This window comes from Lacerta agilis, chromosome 6 (genome assembly GCF_009819535.1).
Source record: "Lacerta agilis isolate rLacAgi1 chromosome 6, rLacAgi1.pri, whole genome shotgun sequence".
NCBI classification, from domain to species: Eukaryota; Metazoa; Chordata; class Lepidosauria; order Squamata; family Lacertidae; genus Lacerta; species Lacerta agilis.
The window spans coordinates 2,933,836-2,956,362 of record NC_046317.1 but is presented as its reverse complement, the minus strand read 5'-3'; the positions used below and the strand labels follow the sequence as shown (position 1 = coordinate 2,956,362).

Here is a 22,527-nt window from a genome sequence, read left to right as displayed (position 1 = left end):
AGACAAATTCATAATGCTTATAATTCTAAGCATGTCTTTCAAAAGTGACAAGACAGGCATAGTTATAGATAGACGTAGATACCATTTCACTAAGGGTAAGTGTGTGGGCTCTGAAGTACAAATTATTACTAGGAGATAAAACAGGTATCCTATTTCTGATACAGTACTCTTTTCTTTAATCCAACTCAGGCTTGTGTATGTACTTAAAGTCACACTAGTTAACATTACTAGTGCACTAACAGCGAGAAATACAAAACAAATGCAACTGCAGCATAAAGTCTATACAAAGGGAGACTATCTACCAAGACATTCTCCTCCACAACCTGGACAGAAATGAACAGAAGCGGCACACAAATTCTGCTGTGCTCCGATTTGACTTCAGTGGGGCTTGTGCTGGAGAACTTCTTGGTAGATTGCTCAAATTATTATGTCTCTATTCCTTGTTCCACTACCATATTTTTTTTTTAAAAAAATCTTTGTTCTTACTGACCCACAGTGCCAGCAACACTGAGGTCTTTTGTTGGCTAGCCCTTTGCTTCCAAAGATTTAAACTAGGCCAAAGCTCACAAACAGCTTCATTCAGAAAGCTGCATCAGAATTTTACTGTGGGGGGGGGGGTCACATTACCATGATATCAACAATATGGTAGAAATGAAATGGAACAGGTTTCAGCATACATAGTGTTTTCCCCAATGCAATGTAAAATTCAAGCAGCAGCATCTTCTGCCCAAGCCCTGTTGAAATGAATGGGCTCTTACGCAACTAATTTGTTTAAATGGAGCGTATGGGCCCTGTTTGACTTCCTCTTTAAACAAGGCCAATGATGTTTCAGAGAAACATTAGTCTATGCCAGGCACGGCCAAACTTGGCCCTCCATGTGTTTTGGGACAACTCCCATCATACCTAGCTAACAGGACCAGTGGTCAGGGATGATGGGAACTGTAGTCCCAAAACATCTGGAGGGCTAAGTTTGGCCATGCCTGGTCTATGCAGATGCATTGTCTACCTCTCAATAGGCTCCTGTCTTTGATGGAACTCATATACAGCTTGAGGTCTTCTTTGCTTAGAATAACATTACATTCCAGTTTCTTAATTAAAATTGTAAAATTAGAATGGGGAGACAAAGACAATGAAAACTATGTGTTCCAGGTATATTCCTGGGGTTGCTTGGTCTGGTCTTCTGTAACTAGTAGAGGAGGGGAAAATGCTTGCAACATCCATTTATAGTCCCATAGAAAGAGGCACCAGCGAATAATATAAATGTGATCTCAATTTTACTAGACCCTCAGAGAGCTCAGCAGTCACCAAGCTGACCATCTTTAATAGGAATGAACTCGGAGTGAGAGAGATTTCTCCAATTGGCTTTCTACCATATATGGGATTCACAGTGTGTCATTTTTATAACTCCCACTCCACCTCCAAGCCGACGATAGTTCATTCCTCCATACAGTCTGCAAAGAAAAGACACACTTGGGTTACTCTGATTTAACCCCTATTCTTACAGAAGTGCAAGAATTAAACTTATGATTCTCAACATGGATGGTCTCCAAATGACTGTATTAGGGGAGAGAAATTCCCATACGAGAATAATCATTAGCTGGCATGCTTGTTACTAAATAGTGGGAGATAGGCCAGCAAAATATGAAGAGACTGAAGAAAAAGGTCTTGAGATTATTTTGATGCCTAGGGTACTGTACTGGATGCTTAGGGTTGATAAGAATCTGTACATGGTCTTAATAAAATGGCTGGTTCAACCACCAAATCAAACCATGCTTTCATATTATGTGAGCAAGACCCAGACTTATCTGTTCTCCCCCCCCCCCCCCTTCATTTTGTGACAAGCTGGAGTTTGTCTTTATACTGCATGCCCTCAAGCCCACACTGGAAGCCATATTTTAGGAGGAATTCAGTATAATGCAAGCAAATCGCTCTGTCAACAATCTTGCTCTGGATTTTCTGAGACAGCCCTAGAGCCAATGGAAGCACACGGGGGAAGAGAGGAGGGAAAGTCCCACTGCACAGACTTTCTTTGGTGGGGCTTGTTAGTTGAATCCTGCCCTTGACTGTGTTTTTCAATTCTGGCTTCTGGGCAAACCATAGTCTGAAATGATTCCAACTTTAAAGCAGAAACTAATGTTTTCTGTAGAATTGGGAGGGAATCAAAGTGCACTAAGGGAGAAGGGAGTGCATGAACTGAAATTCTATCATTTAATGCCAAAGCAAAAGTTGGCATTGCTTCTGAACAGTATTGTTCGAAAGACAAAATGCATCCTGATTATGATCTTTAAATTTCTTTACCTCCATGTGTTGGCATCTGGGTCAAACACTTCAATAGTCTTCAAGTATGTTGTGCCATCAAAGCCTCCTACGGCCATTAACTGCCCATTCACAACAGCGAGGCCAACCTAGATAATGACCAAATAAGTGATTTCTGGTTGTTGGAATGTTGCAATACAGTCCAGTGTTCTAAAGACAAGAGATTCTGCAGAAGGATATTCAGTGAGGTCAAGTACACAATTCACATTTTTCCATTGTTGGAAGAGCAACTAAGAAGCATATGGATAAGAGGTAAGTAGTTTAGCTAGTTCATTGGTCAGGCTATATATCTCAATGCACATACTGTCTACATCCAGAGTTGACAGAATTGTACTGCTTCACTCCAAGTCTGAATTTTCTTTTCAGCCTAAGGGCAGCACTGATGGTCAGTCATTCCTCTGATGGCCACATATTAGTGACAGGTGTAACCAAGGTATGCACACACACACACACACACACACCAAACAAACATGCAAGCACACAGCACTCTCTCTATCACACCCACCCAGCCTTAGCATTTCCAGCCCTCCCAACTCCAGCACTGGAGGAGGGGCTGGAAATGCCTTTTATCCTGTAGCATCTAAAGAAGCATCAGAGGGCTTATCTCCAATCTTAGCATTGTGCTGCTTAGTGCAGAGCAGGCATGTCCAAAGTCCGTTTCGGGGGCCTAATCTGGCCCGCCGATCGACTTAATCTGGCTCCCGTGGCAGCATAGGTCCCGGGGTAAAATCCTCAACAACAAAAGCTCAACAACTCTGGTTGGCTCTCAGGCATGTTCACTACATCAAATCTGGTCCTCTTTGAAAAAAGTTTGGGCACCCCTGGTGTAGAGGCTGGAGAGAAAAGGTCCCTCTTGTCTGCTCTTTAGAGATCCTAAATAAATAACGATTTATTATTTATACCCCGCCCATCTGGCGGGGTTTTCCCAGCCACTCCAACAGAACATTAAAATGCAATAGTCCAGGGGTGGCCAACTTCCAAGAGACTGTGATCTACTCACAGAGTTAAAAACTGGCAGTGGTCTACCCCCTTTTTGTTGGGCTTTTTTTTTTTTAGGAAGGAAAGCCCTGTTTTTGGTGGTTCGGGTCATTTTAGGGGTTCAGGGCAAAGATGTTGAGATTTTTTAGGGGAGCCAAAGTTTTTTAGCTTCTTTGGGGGGAGCCACTGATCTACTGGTGATCTACCACAGACATCCAGTGATCTACCGGTAGATCACGATCTACCTGTTGGACATGCCTGCAATAGTCTATTAAACATTAAAAGCTTCCCTAAACAGGGCTGCCTAAAGCACTCTGATTGCTTCCTAAAGAACAGAGAGCTTTATTTCCTGCTCAAAATGGAAGATAAAAGCTGCAGTAGCTGGTAGGCCACTTCCTGTAGCTTAGCAGACTGGATTCAGTGCTCAGATTAGCCACCTCTGGTCTAAAGAATTCAAGCTGAGCAGCAACAGCAGCCAAATCAACCCCAGCTTACCCCACTACGGCGTGACGTCATGGCTACCACAGGAGACCACTGGTTCGTTCTGGGGTTGTATCGCTCAGCACTGCTAAGTTCAGTCGTATCATCTCTGCCTCCCACCGCATAGATCATGTCTTGATATACCGCACAACCTAGGTGCTTGCGTCGAGTGCCCATGGGTGCTATTGTGTGCCAACGGTTCTCCTGAGGGTTGTAGCGCTCCACTGTGGAAGATTTGCATACATGGATCAAGGGCAAAAGAACATAGCCAGGAGAACAGAAAAGCCAAACACCAATGGGAGCCGTTATTCTTTCTCATTTCTATTCCTTCTGTTGCATCAGACCAGGGGCCCATCAACTGCGCTATCGTGTTTCTGATATTGCCTGGATAGCTCAGTTGGTTAGAGCAAGGTGCTGATAACACCAAGGTTGCAGGTTTGATCCCCATATGGGACAGTTGCACATTCCTGCATCGCAGGGGGTTGGACTAGATGATCATCGGGGTCCCTTTCAACTCTATGATTCTGGCTAGCCAGATGCTTCCAGGAAACCCAAAAGCAGCCCCCACCTTTTTCTCCCAAAAGCTGGAAATCTGAGGTATACTTCCCATGAACCTGGAGAAAATTCAGCTACTCAACTTCAATGGCTATTCAGTTATAACGGTGAGTAGCCACTGCTATCCTACATGAGAAGATTGAAAGTCTAGGATTTAAACAGATCTCAAATATTTGTCTTGGGAAATTGCCTATCAGATGGAGGCATCTGCGCATCTACTCAATATAAAATTAGCAAAATATGACCATTTGGTTAAAAAAAAACAACACCCACCCAGAGGTGAACTCTACTACTACGAGCCCTTTCATTTTCTCAGGAAAACCTTCTTCAAATGAGTCATGTCAGAATTGCTCAGAAGCACCTGGAGAGTAAATCAACAGCTCTTGCATGGAGCTACCTGTGTTCAGAGGTGACGTCCCATCAGAGCCCCCAACAGCATAAAGGAAGCCACCTAGCACAGCCACAGCCACCCCAAGGCGCCTTGTACTCATGGAAGCCACTCGAGTCCATTTGTTCTCCTTTGGGTCATACCTCAAACAAAACACAAAAGCATCTCTCTCACCAAGTCTGACCAATTCCACCAATACCCCTCAAGTATCTTGACCCTGGTACTAGTCTTCATCTGAAATGTGTCTTGGAAGGCATTGGTAAATATCCTGACCCCTTCTTAAAATAAAGACCAGCAAACTTCTGGTCTCCTTCTTTGGAGGTCTTTAAGCAGAGGCTTGACAGCCACCTGTCAGGAATGCTTTGATGGTGTTTCCTGCTTGGCAGGGGGTTGGACTAGATGGCCCTTGTGGTCTCTTCCAACTCTATGATTCTATGAAACTTAATTATCACCTCCTGAAAACAGAATGGGTTCCATACTATATAGGCAACAGAATATTCTACCAAAGATAAACCAGGATTTGGGAAACATATACGCAGGTAACCAGTTACTCATTTGTCAAGAGGGTCATATCCTTCCAACTATAAACTGAGCAAGGTAAACAACGTAACGAACAGACAGGAACTTATGGGCACTAAACAATGGGGGGGGGGAAGGTATTGACAATTACTCATCTGAAAAAACAGAAAATCCTCCTGCCTCAAAATAGTACTTAAACCCCAGATTTTAAATGCTTAGGTTGCTCTCAAAGCTCCAACAGGGGACCCTTTTTCACTCTACAATCTTGAGAATCAACCCTTTGCTTCACTGGACCAAGGACCAAGGCATGGGTGAGAGATGTTGTAGCCTTGCTAGTATGGGTTACTGATGAGGAGAGCATACCACATTTTTCCATGTATAAGACTATATTTTTTCCTAAATTTCTGAAATTTAAAATAAGAGGTCGTCTTATACACAGATAATGCATAGTGCATTTTCTTAATTTTGGGTCATCTTCACATGGGGGGGGGCGTCTTATAGACGGAAAAATACGCTCATTCTCAAACAAAAGGTACAGTTCTCTTGATCACTAACTGAGGTTCTCTTTCTCACTTGACTTTTAGCATGAGTACTGTGGCTAATGATGCTTTTGAATTATGGTGCTGGAGACTCTTGAGAGTCCCATGGACTGCAAAAAGATCAAACTTATCCATCCTTAAAGAAATCAGCCCTGAGTGCTCACTGGAAGGACAGATCCTGAAGTTGAGGCTCCAGTACTTTGGCCACCTCATGAGAAGAGAAGACTCCCTGGAAAAGACCCTGATGTTGGGAAAGATGGAGGGCACAAGGAGAAGGGGACGACAGAGGATGAGGTGGTTGGACAGTGTTCTCGAAGCGACTAGCTGAGTTTGGCCAAACTGCGGGAGGCAGTGAAGGATAGGCTTGTCTGGCATGCACTGGTCCATGGGGTCACGAAGAGTCGGACATGACTGAACGACTGAACAACAACAACAACAACAACAACTGTGGCAAAATTGTCACATTCACTGTCTCTAAGGTTTCTGGGATAGATAGGGGTCCTTTTTATCTTTAGATCATGCTGTGTATGCTCTATGAGTTGATGCCTGCTTATATTGTAACTCTGCTAACTGAAAGCAGCATTAATATACTGTCATTTTCGTTTCATGTACTAAACCAATCTTCCTTTATTTCTTTTTGTGAGCATAAGGCTAAGGGCATCAACATGTTCAGAACAGACACACATTGTAACAGTAGCAAAAGATTTTTGGCAGTGTGCATAGGAATGCACGCGAGTGCTCCCCCCTCCTTTAAAAAAATACCTTTCAACAATGTTAAGGCAGGAGACACCATCCTGTCCGCCCACAGCATACAGGTAGCCACCAAGAACTGCCACTCCGACACTGGTTCTGCAGGTGCTGGTGGGTGCTACATCACTGCTCCACTGATTAGTCTTTGGGTCGTATCTAGAAAAGGCAAACATGTCAGGTCTTTATGGTAATTTCACCTGGATTTCTTAAACCTTTTGCATTTTCTCATTACTTACTGCCCTTCCATCAAGACCTCTCTGGTCTATGTCAGTAGAGGCTAAACATTCTAACCTGGACAAAGATTAATCAATGGAATGGGGTACTCTTTCCAGAGGCAGTACCTCCTTTCCCAAGTTTCAGATCACATGGGATCAGGAGCCATCAGTCCCTCTGCTTATGATGTTTAGGCTACAGGGTTGATGCTGTGTTAGTAAAAATGCCACCACACATGCACAAGAGCAGGGGTCGCCAAACTTACCCGGCCTCCAGGGGGCAGGGGAGCGTGCGCATGCTATTTCCGGCGCGCTTTCGGGTCACGGAGCACGGGAAATAGCTTGTGCGCACGCGTCATTTTCAGCGCACTTTTGGGTCTCTGGAGGCCCTGCGCACAAGCTGTTTCCGGTGCTCCATTAACCCGGAAGTGCACTGGAAATGACGCTTGCGCATGCACACAAGCTATTTCCAGCGCTCCGCCGACCTGGAAGTGGGCAGCTGCGCCACGCCGCACCGGTAAGATCGGGCGGCGGGGTTTGCTGCGGGCTGGAAAACTGAGTCCCTCGGGCCGTATCCGGCCCGCGGCCCTTAGTTTGGGGAAGCCTGCACAAGAGGGAAGAATCGGGAAGCGCAGCTGAGCCCTGAGGTCAACAGAAGTACAAAATGATCTTCTGGGGGAAAGCCAAAAGAGGCACCTCCCCAAAAATCTAAAAACACAGTTGTGGATGCATTCAGCACATGCCTGACTTGTCCATGTCTATAGGCACCAAAAACCCAGCTGGAACCCAGCCCTGCACATGGACAAGGAGTTTCCCCACAGTTTGGCTGTGCACCTGGAAGAGATGAAGGGAAACTAGGTGCTGCTTAGTCTCCTTCCCCACAGCCTAAAGCCCGAATGAAAGAATTATGTGCTCCTTCATAGTCCTGCTGCAATTCACCATCACTAATTTGGAAAAAGGGGCTGATATCAAAGTTAGGTAAGAGAGTGAGGGCCAGAAAAACGGAATCCCTGCAATGTGTGTGTGCGTGCCGTTTCTAACCTAAGATATCTCTATGATAATCAGACTTGGAAACCTTAAAAGTAAAAAGCATTGCCCTCAGAGATCCAAATGATGAGCCAGATACCAGAACCACTGCAAACAGGTGTGCATAGTGTCCCATGTGTACAGATAATTTTTTTATAAAATTCTGGTTTTGGAAAGTATTTAGATCTTGGTCAATCTTTTTTTTTAGATATATTGTGCAACGGTTACAACTTGTGGTGGGGAATGGTTCTCACACAGTTGCAGGAGTATTAGGTTACAGTTAGAGTAGTAGTCTCTAGTTTGCCTTGTGGTTTGTAATGTCTGGAATAAGCTATCTTTCTCTTTCCAAGAAAATAAATGAATGAGATATGGAATAGCAGCTCGCATGGAACCCAATTCAACATCCATTGCTATAATCAGAGCAAGCAGTTAAGCTCCAGAGAACCAGAAAAGTGTGTTTGACAAGAACTTACCTTTCCACACTGTTAAGATAGGAAGAACCATCATGGCCTCCCACTGCATACAGAAGGTCATCCAAAACACTGACTCCAACACCACACCGCCTTTTGCTCATGGAAGCCACCATCCGCCACTCATTTGTTTGAGGGTCGTAGCGCTCAACACTGGAAATTGCATCCCCGCTGCACCAGCCACCCACTGAACGTTGTTGGAGATAATGCAATGGAATGACAGGGTGTAATTAAAATACATAATTATATTAATATTAATATGAACTTCTGTGGAAGAAAAATGGTGGGCTAGACATCTGTTGTCAACACACCATTGACAGAGATAATTATGTGGCAAGTAATGACAGCAAAGCCATAAAACGTGGTTATCACATTATCTCTGGGGAAACAGAGATAACAGGGATTAACCTCTGGTGCTCTGAAAGGCTGCTTTCCGTGCTAAGGGACTGAAAGGTTTTTGAGGGACTTGGACGGGGGGGGGGGGTGTGAATGACTGAGAGTGGAGGAAATCACGTTCTTGCCCAAACACCACGTAACAGTCTTAAGGGGCATAAAGGTAAAGGTACCCCTGACCGTTAGGTCCATTTGCGGATGACTCTGGGGTTGCGGAGCTCATCTCGCTCTATACGCCGAGGGAGCCACCGTTTGTCTGCAGACAGCTTCCAGGTCATATGGCCAGCATGACTAAGCGGCTTCTGGCAAAACCAGAGCAGCACACGAAAATGCCGTTTACCTTCCCTAAAGTTCGTGTTAAGTACCATCCTCCTTGCGAACGCTTCAGGTTATGAGCTCTGCTAACCCGGAAGTAGATGCTCCCGGTTGCAAACTTTGCCCCGGGATGTGAGCAGAATTCGCACGTCGACAGCGGAAGGCGCCATTAGCAAAAGTGCGCCTCATGTTAAGAACGGTTTCGGCTTAAGAACAGACCTCCGGAACGAATTAAGTTCATAACCGGACGTACCACTGTAATAGGAGAACCCCTTTTAGACTTTTATATGAAAGAAAAAATGAATGAACTTGAGATGTCTGGATCTGAAGACTGGAAAAAGATCGCCTAGCAGGAGGAGGAACAGCTGGATACCATTCTAGAATGAATACTTTGAATATTTTGAATGATCTTCATATATAGATATAACTGACAGATGGAGAATCGGAAACCCTTTTCATTTCCTTCTTTTCTTTTTTCATTCCTTTATTATTTTCATCTTCCTGTTTCTTTTACTACATTTCTTCGCTTTTGCTCTTACTTTTATTTATTTTTTACTTTTTTGTGTCCTCTGCTCTGGGTCAATGAAAGGCTTAACCTGAACTCAGGCTGCCAGTTGGGGTGGAGTTTAGGGGAGGGGGAAGAGTTTAGAAGGCCCCCTGGAGCCTTTTGTTTCCTCTCTCCCATTTTTCACTTTGTGCTTCTTGGAACAGGGAAGAAGCCATGTGCCTGAATCGGCAAGGGAACTGAATCTATCCAAAAGGGCAACTTCATAGCCTGCATCTTTGCTAACCCAAAGAGTAAGGAAACCAAGTCCTTTACTTTTTGAGATGTTTGGAACCATTTTTCATCTTTATTTTACTGCCAGCAGATGGAGACTTGTTTGCTGTAACTTCTGGAAACTCTGAGTAAAACATTCACTTATTTGGAAATCTAAGGATGTATGATTCATTCTAGCCTAATTATTTTCATGGGGAACATTTGTTTAAAGGTGGACAAGGCAGATGCAAATCTAATCAAGTTTTAATGTGCTTGGAGCAATCATCATTGTGCTTAACCCCCACTGGAGAGTAGGAATCTCTCTTCCAAACCTCTTTCTCCAACACAATACTTCTGCTCAGCCTGGATTTTACCACATATACATTTATACTGACATACTGAAGTTTTGGGATGCGGGTGGCGCTGTGGGTTAAACCACAGAGCCCTAGGGCTTGCTGATCAGAAGGTCGGTGGTTTGAATCCCCGCGATGGGGTGAGCTCCCGTTGCTCAGTCCCAGCTCCTGCCCACCTAGCAGTTCGAAAGCACGTCAAAGTGCAAGTAGATAAATAGGTACCACTCCGGCGGGAAGGTAAACGGCATTTCCGTGAGCTGCTCTGTTTCGCCAGAAGCGGCTTTGTCATGCTGGCCACATGACCCGGAAGCTGTACGCCGGCTCCCTTGGCCAGTAACACGAGATGAGCGCCGCAACCCCAGAGTTGGACACGACTGGACCTGATGGTCAGGGGTCCCTTTACCTTACTGAAGTTTTAGGTCACACACATTTAGATTAGTCAATTATCCCTCCAAGTTAAAGGTGGCCCACTACAACAGTCAGAGATGCAGTTGCCTGCAACAAAGCTAGGGCCCTCACTGCCTTGCTATACTGTTGACCAAAAAATGGTATGCCATGCCTCCCTGACCAAGTCTACAGTCATACATACATACCTGCAAAGAGTACTTCCCCACAGCGGATAGGCTTGCGTGGTCGAGTTCTTGGTCCCTGCATCAGTGGTCGCTCTTGGGGCAATAGCAAATAGTTCTTAGCTTCATCCACTAGGTCCCTACACGGGAAAGGCCATACAGTATTTTTACTGTGATCCAATCATTTTGCAAATTACTAGAAACTACTGCTCCAAATCAAGACACAATTTGTAATTTGTTATATGATCAAAACCCAAACACAGTTTAACGTAACATTTTGATTTCTTATCCTACACATTTTGAAAACTCTGCTTAAAAGCAGCAACACAATTAAGATTAGCAGCCATGTTTAAAAGGGGAAGGTGAGTCGCAGCATTCTGCTAACTAAGTAGATTGACTCGTCAGGATTTAGCAATGCAATTTTCTTGAAAAAACAAACATCACCCCCATGGCATGTTAACTTATCAGGCCATGCTAAAAATGTTTGATTAGTCAACCTACCCAAACCACTTCCACTTGGCTCACACCTGACATCATACTTTTGAAAAGGTATTGAGAAAACTTTAGACTTTTGAGACGTCTTCTGTTGAAACCTATGAATAACCATTGTGAGACTGACCTTTGATGCCTATCTTGAACACATGGCTTGACGTTCTGCACCACTAATCCGTGACATTGTATATATGATCTCTAATAGATTTATTTCTACTTTTTGAATGATATCATTATTCTATTATATATGCTCTAACAGTTATTAGCCTACGTGTTGTGTCTGTATTTCTGTGATTAAAAACACTACAGAAAGCAGGAATGAATCCGCCTGCATCAGATAATGTGATTGGGCAGTTTGCCTCCCCTCCCGAGGGCCAACTCTGGCAGTTGGGAGGGCCAACTATCTATCAATCCCATGACATCAGATCACTGACAACTCGTGGTCTCACCCAGGTGTCAAAAGTTGGGCAGCCAGGGTGGGGGAGATAAAGATCTGGCCCATTAGGCCACAAAAGTTCCCTATGCCTGATGGAAGTTGCAATCCTGCACTGGCAAAATGTTATTGATCTTGGAGGGATTTACTTTACAGTAAAGATTCCACAAATCATGCTGTACCTGTTTAATTTGTCAACAGTACAGCTGAATAATAATCTTTTTATATACCGGGCTCACAGAAGTTTGTGCTTCTCAAGAGTCTCTCAACCACACTCAACCACAAAAGATGCTTGTGAAAGAAGATATATTTTATGGGAAGACAGTCTAACTTTATAACAAACTGGTCATTTTAGAAAGAAAGCATTTTACATTATAGTAGGGATGGGGTGTGGGTGGGTGTGGCCATCCAGATATTGCTGGACTACAACTCCCATCATCCCTAGGGTGCCCATATGCAGAGCAGAAACACAATTAGTTTCACGCTAGAAAGAAAGGCAGCAGGAAAGTTATAAGGTAATCCAACATTTGAAGTGACATGATTTTGTCTGGAGTAGAAAATAAGAAAGGGTGGACTCTTGCACCCCTCAAGGGATCTACTAGAATCAGCATTTGTTGTGTGAGCCACAGAGAATGAAAGTGGTATTTTTATTAAATAAATCTGTGCAACTGAATGAAATATTCATGCACCTCCTTTTTGCTAACAGAGCATACTGCCATTTTACCTATTTTTATCCCCTTACCACTGTATGATGCATTCTAATTTCAGTTCCTAAAAGGGCACTTTAAACATTCCATTTTCCTATAGTTTTTTTCTAAAACAAACAACAACAACAACAACAACAACAACAACAACAACATGGCAGTCTGACACACAAAAATAGTCAAGCTTCCAAAAGATGAGTTCTGACAGAAGATCTCATGGACAAAGACTTTTTGGCTTTCAAAATGCAGATGTCCTGTGGTGGCTTACCTGCATTCTTCATCGCTTTTAATGAGCGGGTCAGAACCAACCGTGCCTACCAGGAACTTTGGGCTGAGCAGTGGCAGGCGCACATGTTGCAACACCTGCAAATCAAGGACAGTGGATCAGACGTGGGATGGGCCACCACACTGATGAAGAGTTACGCCAGAAGTTATGGGAACGCTTTCTGTAAAGGTCATGTTATCGGGTGCAAAAAAAAAAACACAACATGCTCCATTCACTCATAATGCCAAACGTGCTTTGGGCTTCTAAACTCTAGGGCTGAGCTGAAATGGCACCCCGACTTCGCCACCCTATTTGCAGTGGACAAACTAGATGACGGTTCAGCAGATCTTGGTAGCTTTCTACAATTTCTGAGCACTGCTATGCAATGAGGGAAATAAATGCCGTCTAGCACAACGGCTGGCAGGAGTGTTGCTGCAAAACAGATGGTGATTGCAAGCGGGGGCGAGTCAGGGAGGTGGTTTTGACACTATTTGCCCCCTCAATCCCGTCCACAAATTATTCAAACCAAAAGTTCTCTGCAGACAAAGTTGTTGCTCAGCCTTATTTAGAACACCTTTTCACTCAGCTTCAAAGTCTACTCCTGTCTCTATGGTACAGCAGCCTCTGGAAATGAGGCGATGCCACAACCATGGCTTGTCATCGCATCAAGCTATAGTTAGCAGAAGCTTTGGTTTGTAAAGCTGCTTCAAAACCAGTGTTAGATTCTCTTTTTCTGGCTGATGTGTTGAAACCATGATGTGATGCAAGTAGATTCAGAACAGACAGAATAAAGCACTTACTTACACAATGCATGATTAATTTAGAGGACTAACTACAAGTAATGGTGATGACCACTATTTTACATGCCTTTAAAATGAGATTAGACAAATTAATGCAGAACTGTGTTATTCTCCCCTTGAGAAGTGTTGGGGAAGGGCCTCACCTTTGGGTTTGAGAAGGGCTCAGTCCCTCACCCCTCATGACTTCCTGCCTTTTGTAGAATCATAGAATCATAGTAGAGTTGGAAGGGACCCAAGGGTCATCTAGTCCAACTCCCTGCAATGCAGGAATCTCAGCTAAAGCATCCATGACAGATGGCCATCCAACCTCTGCTTAAAAACCTGCAAGGTAGGAGCCTTTGTTGCAAAAGGGTTGACTTCAGCAGGGTTCTGCACTTTCAAGCCAGCCAAAGCCCACACATTGTATCTAGTCCAGCATCCTGTTTCCCACAGCTGCCAGTAGGTGCTCCTAGGAAGCCCAAAATCGCCTTGGAGGCAACAGTTGCCTCCCATTGCTACACCCCAGCAATTGGTATCTAATGGGATGCTGCTTCTGAACCTGAATGTTATGTAACAGCCAATAAATAGCTCTAACTGGACCTAATGGTACCCCTGACCATTAGGTCCAGTTGCGGACGACTCTGGGGTTGTGGCGCTCATCTCGCTTTACTGGCTGAGGGAGCCAGCGTTTGTCCGCTGACAGCCTCCAGGTCATGTGGCCAGCATGACTAAGCTGCTTCTGGCGAACCAGAACAGCGCACAGAAACGCCGTTTACCTTCCCGCCGAAGCGGTACCTATTTATCTACTTGCACTTTGACATGCTTTTGAATTGCTAGGTGGGCAGGAGCAGGGACCAAACAACAGGAGCTCACCCTGTCGCGGGGATTTCAACCGCCGACCTTCTGATTGGCAAGCCCTAGGCTCTGTGGTTTAGACCACAGCGCCACCCGCATCCCAATAAATAAAGTATACATTTGCTTTTGATGCCATTTGAGAGAGATATAAGTGACAAGTGCTCCTTCCTAATGCATTTTCACTCATTGGCCAGAATACTGGAAGGCAGGAACAAGTCTGTGTTTTTCTTATGGCACCGAAAGTAAAAGGTTAAAGTGGCAACTGAAATTTTCCCCTCTCCTGCCTCCCTTGTCTTCATCCACCTTAATAATTTAAGATTGTAAGGTCTTTAGTGCAGCAACCTGTCTTTTTTGCTAATGTTGTCGTGGATGATTGATAAAGCTATAAGTAAATAAATGCCAGTAGGTCCTAGCAAAGTCCCATCAGCATGCATGTATGTCCTTGTGAAAGAAAAGTCCTGTAATCCAAAGGTCACCTGGGGGAGCTGAGGTCGCCTCTCCTGAATGCTATATTTCACCCAGGCCATCACTGCATTGAACACTTGCTCTTCACTCCGGACATTCAGTTCATCACTGGATATGATGTCAATTAGCTGATTGGCTGGAAGCAGCATGAACTCCTCACTTTCCATCACCTGCGCAGAGATGCAAGAATACAGAGTCATGGAAAGCTCTTCAAGCAACCAGCAAGCATTATGAACTGCAGATGCAAGGTCCTGTTCACCAATGAAACTGGGGAACCTTCTGCTTCTGAGTATTTTGGTACAAGCATTTTACAAGCCTCAGAAAGCAATGTACTGGTAACTTTTAAATAATACAGGTTAAGTTAGGCTGGGCCAGTAGATAGACTGAACTGCTTTGAATACGGAAGGCTTAATCTCAAATTCTTGCCAGCTATGAGCTTCAGACTTGTCTTGGTCCAAACATCACTGCAGCCTCAGTTTTCTTATCTGTAACCTGGAAATAATGACAACCAACCCTAAAAGGCGATTGATAATAATAATGTACCAAGTTATTTATGCCTTCCATTACCCATTTTGTAAATCAACAGAAACCATATTCAGGGGTCGATAGGAGGGTTAGACACATGAATGGGGAATCTTAGCTATTAAAGCAGCTGCACCTGTAATACAGACAAAAACCAGAACAAAAAGTATCAGATAAAATTACCAACTGTTTTGCAGATAAATCTGAAAAAGCCTTCTTGACCTAGGCTTGAGGCAGAATCCAAGAGCATCTCAGGACAAGGGGGTGGGCTCATTTGATCCCACCCCTGTTCTGCTCACTTTCTCTAAAAATACACCCAGAGGCCATGAGTGCAAATGCACTTCAGAGGGAACCAGAGACTCCTAAAAACTGCCAAGGACTTAGCTAGCATGAATTACAAGCCTCTGACATGCTGCAAACAAGTTAATAAATTTGTTCTAGGCTCTGGGAGGAAGCAGGTTTCTCAGAAGATACGAGAAGAATCAGAGAGACTCTCACATTTGAAACAGAGGAAAGAACATTGACTGGATGAAGCCTATCAAACTGAACTGCAGGAAATTTCTATAGTCGCTTGAGTCTTAGGGAAATCACAAAATTGATTCTATGTGGCCTGCATATCTTATGAGCCGCCAATCCACATACAGTTCACCATGGACTTGGTCAGTCTGTTGTTTTTGCTGTCTGCTTGGGCCAAATATTGCGACTGCTTGGCTATGCTCAGGCTTGGTAGGTCACAAGGTATGCAGGTCTGGCGTCAACCCAAACAGCTAAAACAAAAGAAACCTACTGCTTAAAACATGCAAACTCGTTTTTTATAACCTCTAGAAAAGGGAGGAAAGAGAAACAACAGCTATAATCTAGCATGTGAAGGGCCAAATTAGCTACAGATCACACTTCAGAAACAGCTTTTTCTTTCTTTCACCAGAACACTCCTCCAATGCAATTATGAGAACAGTTCAAGAAACTCAAGCACATTGAAGGAAGCCATGGAAACAGCCAAGTGATCTGCTAATAGACAATCCAATTTCTTGCTCACATAAACTCCACAATATGGTTGGTTTATATATGCAAGGGAAGGGCATGGAAGAATTTTGGTAGACAGAGATTTTATGGTCATATTGCACCACACATGAAATTATGTTATGAGCAGTCATATCAAAGTTCTTCTGTTTTTCTGTCATCAATGAGGCACCATCAAAGATGACAGCCAGTCAACTGCTTTGAAAAATATAAAGGAAGTGCACAAATTAACGTCTTTACTCAAAAACAGAGTTAAGACACACATGATGCAAGATATACTCATGGACTGAACTTCAGCATGCATATAGAGGATTCCAATTTGGAATGCTTCAACATTTATTTATTTATTTATTTATTTATTAAAACCTTACTTATCGGGGAGCAAGGTTCTAGGACCAACTCTTTCCCTGTTTTGGTAATTTTCCAACTGCAGGTACAGTTCAGAAAATAATGCCGAGGAGTGCTCAGAAGTGGTATAAATTCATTTGTTTGTGTAGACCAGGCCTTAAGAGTCAAATGGACCACTTACCTCTTGAAAGTTATGTTGGGTGAATTTGTCAGCAATTCTCAGAAGTTCTCTGCAGGAGTGGGTATCAGCAAATGCTCGGATGCCAAGGCAATTGGAAGGATCCAGCTGTCTTTTCAGGAACTCACAGCAGGCCTCTTGGATCTCAGCTAGCTGGAGGAGGCAGGCAGCTGGCAATAACGTCTGAACGTTGCCCTCTTCCACTGTGATTTGGGATGTGTAGGCAAAGTCAATCAGAAGCTCCATGGCCCTTTCATCAATGTCTCTTATTACCACCTCAGTTTGCCGGCTCTCTGCAAGCTCCCCTGTGAACATTGCTCGGAAGTAAGGGCTGCAAGCGGAGAGGATCACCCGGTGGGCATAGATCTTCTTGGCCCCCACAACCAACACCACATCGCACAGCTCACGGTGTTTCCGCAACAGGTTTATGACCTCCAGTGTTTGCCGGGGGTGCTTGTCTGAGATGTAAGGCATGCGAGCAGGCTGTGGCACTCCTTCCGGGAGCTTGTTGGGATCTCCGAGAGTGCAGCGGCTCGTTACATCCATTCCTGTTTCGCCTGCTCGATTACTGGCACACCTGGAAAAAGGAAAATAGCAGTGATACTAATGGGCACAGGGGGGCGGGCAGGGAAAGAGAAGTCCTGTTGTGCAAGTGGAAGTTATTGTGCAGGCCTTCCTAGGAAGGCACTGGTTAGTTGAATTTCACCCACATACTTTCTCCTTAAATACATTTCCCGTACCTTCGGCTATTATCCTATTAAAAATGGTTAATGCAACTTTTAGCTTCACCCGCACCAGCTGAGTTTTGCGATTTAAAAATTGCTAACAGCAAGAATTGCCAAGCACTGACTCAGCTCAGTCTGCACACCAAAACGTAGTTATTTATGCTAACTATAGTGTGCTGTGAAATCTGAATTAAGGAACACAGTGGTACCTCTACTTATGTGCCCCTCTTGTTACGTATCATTATGATACGCACGCGGCAAACCCAGAAGTATATTTACGGGTTTCACCCTGCGCGCATGCACAGTAGCGCTCTATTGCACTGCGTGTGTGTGCAGAACAGGCACCTCCAGTTGCGGAAACCTCAAGAAAGATCCAACTGGAGTTCCGGAACGGATCCTGTCCGCAACCGGAGGTACCACTGTAGTTATAATGATCACTCCCATCTCAAAGAGGAAATTGTACCACAGAAACTGGTGTACTGAGCAGAAAGAAAATGAGAAGCAAATCTAAATCATTCTTGTCTCTGTGTATACATAACTTAGAGGTAAACATGGTTTGGGTTCTACTCTGTGATTAGTATAAACCATGATTTGGTTTAATGTCTGAATTTAACCTACAATAATTTCTCTTTCTGCATCTTACCTGCGCATTGGCTTTCCGTCCATGCACTGCAAAGAGAAGTCTTCAACCTACACTTCTGTGCAAGTGCTAAAGGAAAGAAAGAAATAGTGTGTGACAATCCATTCTACTGATCTGTAATCTATGAGTAGTATAATCAGGGCATAGAGTAAATCCAATGAAATCAGTTGACTTAGGTTAGCCATGACCAACTTAAATCTATTTGCTGCAATAGGTTTACTAAGAGTATAACTTAGTCAGATATAACTCTCCATGCTGTATCCAATGCTGCAGTTCCAATATTGCAAGAATTCCAAAGTGTGCAATGGAGTTTCCTCTTCTGTCCCCTCTAGCCCCACAGAGACCCTCCAGAGAAGTTTCTGGAGGCACACAGGAGAAGGGGAGGAAATAGAGGTCTCCTTTCCTAAATACACTGACCAGGGAGTAAGCCCATTAGACACAATTACTATTGATTACATTTATACCCTGCCTTCATTGATGCAGATTTCTAAAAAAAAGAATTAGAATTTTCTCAGGCAATTCTTCTTTAACATGTTCAAATTACCAAGCTTGCCTAATATTTTATTTCCATTTGGCATCCATATTGGCCTGGTTCGCATGTCACTTTAAACAGTTAAGCTTAACTGTGGTTTAAAGGTGAATGCACAGTGTGTTGGTGTGCAAGGAGAAGTTTGTGGCTGCTTCATTCCTCTGCTGCTTCACTGCAGGAAACTAAGCCATGGTTCAAGCCCAGGCTCCTGGTTTATCTTGCTCCAAGTTTGGTTCCAAGCTGTAAGCAAGGTTTGTTTTTTGCTTACAGTTCATGGTTTATTTGGAAGAGGCAAACCATGAATATAGCTTTTGACAAAGCACTAAGCCAAACTATGTCTTAGTTTCCATAGTGCAGCAGGAGTGAGGGAAAATCTTCTCCCTGTGTACTAGTGCAGTGTGCTTTCACTTTTAAACTAAGGTTAAGCTTGACTGTGGTATAAAGTGGCATGTGAAAATGTGCACCCCCTTGCCAGATGCAGGAAGGCATTAAAGTAAAATAAACATTCCCATAATATACCGTATTTTTCGGTCCATAAGGCGCTCCGGACCACAAGACGCACTTGTTTTTTAAAGGGGAAAAACCAGGGAAAAATAATTTCCTGGTTTTCCTCCTCTAAAAAACACGGAGGGGAGCGCTGGAGGGGAAGCCCCTTCTCCCTTCACAGCGGCTCATCCCCGCTTCCTTAAAGGGACATGGGGACGAGGGGAGAAGGTTTCTCCCCTCCTCCCCATGTCCCTTTAAAGCAACAGGGGATAAGCCTGCTTTTGGCGTCGGGGCGCAGGGTGGTGGAGAAAGCAGCAGCATCCCCGATGTTTCCTCCACCATCCCATGCCTTGCACCGATCCCAAAAGCCGAATACGGCGGGGGATGGGGGGGAGGCAGCAGAAATGTTGGTGGTTCGTGCTAGCAGCTCCGTTCACGGAGCTGCTGGCACGATCCACCAACATCACCTTTGCTCCCCGCCGCCTCCCCCCATCCCCCGTCGCGTTCGGCGGGACGTGGGGGGAGGCAGCGGAGGGGTTGGTTCACGGAGCTGCTAGCACGATCCACCAACATCCCCTTCGCTTCCCGCCATCCCCCGTCGCGTTCGGTGGGAGGTCGGGGAAGCAGCGGAGATGTTGCTGGATCGTGCTAGCAGCTCCGCTCGCTGAAAGAAGCTTCTTTCGGTGAACGGAGGTGCTGGCATGATCCAGCAACATCGCTGCTGCCTCCCCCCACCTCCCGCCGGATGCGGCAGGGGATGTGGGAAGGCAGTGGGAGCGAAGCCTTCGCTCCATAAGGCGCACAGCGATTTTCCCTTCCATTTTAGGAGGGAAAAAGTGCGTCTTATGGAGCGTAAAATACGGTACACAACACAGAACTGTAAAATCAAAGAGTGGGAAGGGGTCCTGAGGGTCATCTAGTCGAACCCCCTGCAATGCAGGAACCTAAGCTAAAGCATCCCTGACAGGTGGCCACCCAAACTCTGCTTAAAAACCTCCAATGAAGGAGTGTCCACCACCTTCTGCTATCATACAGCTTTTACCCTCAGAACGTTATTCCTGATATTTACATTTATATTTCATGGTGAATGGTCTAAGGCAGAGCTGGTTTGTCCCTGAGGCAGACTGAGGCAGAGAAGTGGCTACGGTAGCTTCTGGCGAGATTACATAAGAGTCTCTGGAGGCCTCTGCACCCTCTTGCAAGGGCTCTTGCGAGATCTCACTGCAATCACAACTGTGCACCCCTGGTGAGCAAGGCTTTAGGAGGGGCAGCAAGGGGGTGCGGGTGGCACACGTGCAGGGTGGCACCTTCCCATTTTGCCTCAGGTGGCAAACCAGATGGGCCACCCCTGGACTAAGGTCACCCAGAAAACTCCATGACGCAATGGGGATTTGAACCCTGCTCTCCTAGGTGTCAGTCTGATACTCCAAACACAAGGCCACCACACTTGCATTCCCACGGAATACACAGGCAGTTCAGGGAAGCCCCATTCCTTCACACGTATCCCCAAGGGGTCTATTTTACAAGAATTTGGCTGTTATATGCAATACTGTTGCCAATATAAAAGTACAATGAAACAGTTATTAGAAAAAGGATTTCTCAAATTTATATACAGTACTCTCCTTATCTAGTAATCAGAACATCAGGGCAGAGTCTACCTGAAACAGAACTTTATACTTATCCATTACCATATCCAAAGTACAAGTACCATGTCCAATTATGGTTTTTAAAACATTAAAAAGCATCTCAGCTATCATAACTCATATTAAAAGAAAAAAGAAAACAGAGATTGGTGAACGAAACATGTTTACAGTCACTCACCTTGCTATGAAGTTGAGGTAATTCACAAGCCCTGAATAATCAAGAATCCCTGCCTTCTATTCATTTTATCCTTCGAGATCAACAGGACTGGACAAAAAAAAAAAATTGACGAGTGACCACAAAGGTGCCTAAAAGTTAGATTACAACACCTAAGAATTTGAAATGTTTTACCTATGCTATACCAAAACAGCACCTGCAGAATAGAACTCTAGCACTTTTTCAACCCTGGAAAAATCAAGGTTTCCCAAAAATAGGGCTAGAGACAGATCCTGAAGAGGATTGGGTCTCAAAGAGAAACCTGACAGGTGGGTGGGGTCACCCACCTGTCTATCATATGTGATTAGGTTATCACATGACTAACAGGTAGGTTGTCCCATCCACCTGTTAAAATCCCTCGCACAGGTATGGAAGTCTCTCAATGCCCTGCCTTTAAATAATCAATACCATTGGTTTTAAAAGGCTGAAAAGCAGGGATTAAATCCTACTGCCTAGGCTGTGTGGTCCTGTTCCCTGTTGGGAATAGGGTATGCCACCAATGCAAGATTAATCTCTGTTCTCTCCTTCCATCAGTAGTGATGTCAGCTGATAGTGGGTGGGCATGGTCTGGGGAAAATGACCTCACTGGACCCCCTGATGGGTCAAGATTGGCCGGCAGGCTGTAAATTCCACATTCCTACCCAAAAATATATCAGATAACCTCCATGGGATGCTGAAACTAGGCACCAACAGAGTGAATCTCAGATTCCCAAAGAGATTGACATGCGCAGGCCATCTAAGGTAGCAATCCTACCCACTGATTTCTGGAAGCAAGACCCATTTGATTCAATGGAACTTCGTTTTTAATAGGCATGTAAAGGATTATGCAGCCAATCACTGCAGAAGTTTGGGAAGCTGTCAGAGAAGGCAAATCTTCTAAAAGCCCAGGATCCAAACTGATGCATCCTCAAAGGCCAAAAAATAAAGTAAACAAATAAATCCCATGGACTCAAGCCTCCCTTGGTCCGATGCAGCCGCACTGTATCCTCCCGCCCTCACCCGCTTTAAGTCCCTCTTCCAGCTTGGTCACCCAAACTCCATTTTCTCCACCTCAAACCACCTGACAATATTCTAGGGTCCATTCACCTTCACCTCTCTGCTTCTTGCCCTGGCACAGGAGCGTGCCTGCGAGATGACCAAACAAACAAACAAAATCCATAGAGGGAGGGCAGGGGATCCATCAACGGCGACAGCTAAATGGAGCCTCCACGTTAAGAGGCAGTATACCCCGCTGCATGCTTCCGCGCCCTGCAGACGGGTTTACCGGGGAAGCTCCTGGCTGGAAGGGAGCAGGGCCCCGGGATCGGCGGACCTTTGGCCCTTTCGCGTCCCCCCACCCCCAGCCCTTCCTCCCACTTGCCTCCCGCCCCCCCGATCCTTCAGCCCTCCTGCGCCCCAGCTGCCTCGAGAACCGACCTCGCAGCGGAGGCGAGGCGCTCGTTACGGGGAGCGGGGCGGGGCGGCCTTTCCAAGAGTCCTTCCCGCCTCCTTTTGGCACCGCAGAGGCTCCCGCAGCTCCTGCTGGTCCCGGAAACTGCCGGTAGGAGCCGCGCACGCAGCGCACACACCCCGCCCCGCGCCCCCTCCCCGCCCCAAACCCGTGTGCACC

The 22,527-nt window shown here is 45.1% G+C and overlaps 1 protein-coding gene across 1 annotated transcript; it reads right to left on the bottom strand.

Moving 5' to 3' along the window:
• Positions 1-1,252: 1,252 nt before the first annotated feature.
• KLHL20 (kelch like family member 20) lies at positions 1,253-22,516 on the bottom strand. Its single transcript, XM_033151233.1, has 13 exons — positions 22,335-22,516; positions 20,883-20,969; positions 18,050-18,115; positions 16,685-17,258; positions 14,625-14,783; positions 12,518-12,612; positions 10,645-10,760; positions 8,237-8,420; positions 6,538-6,681; positions 4,727-4,860; positions 3,790-3,998; positions 2,299-2,405; positions 1,253-1,451 (listed from the first exon to the last, which is right to left on the bottom strand). Exons 3-13 carry the CDS (start codon positions 18,070-18,072, stop codon positions 1,367-1,369), a joined length of 1,830 nt encoding a protein of 609 aa, XP_033007124.1. The 5' UTR covers positions 18,073-18,115; positions 20,883-20,969; positions 22,335-22,516; the 3' UTR covers positions 1,253-1,366.
• Positions 22,517-22,527: the final 11 nt, after the last annotated feature.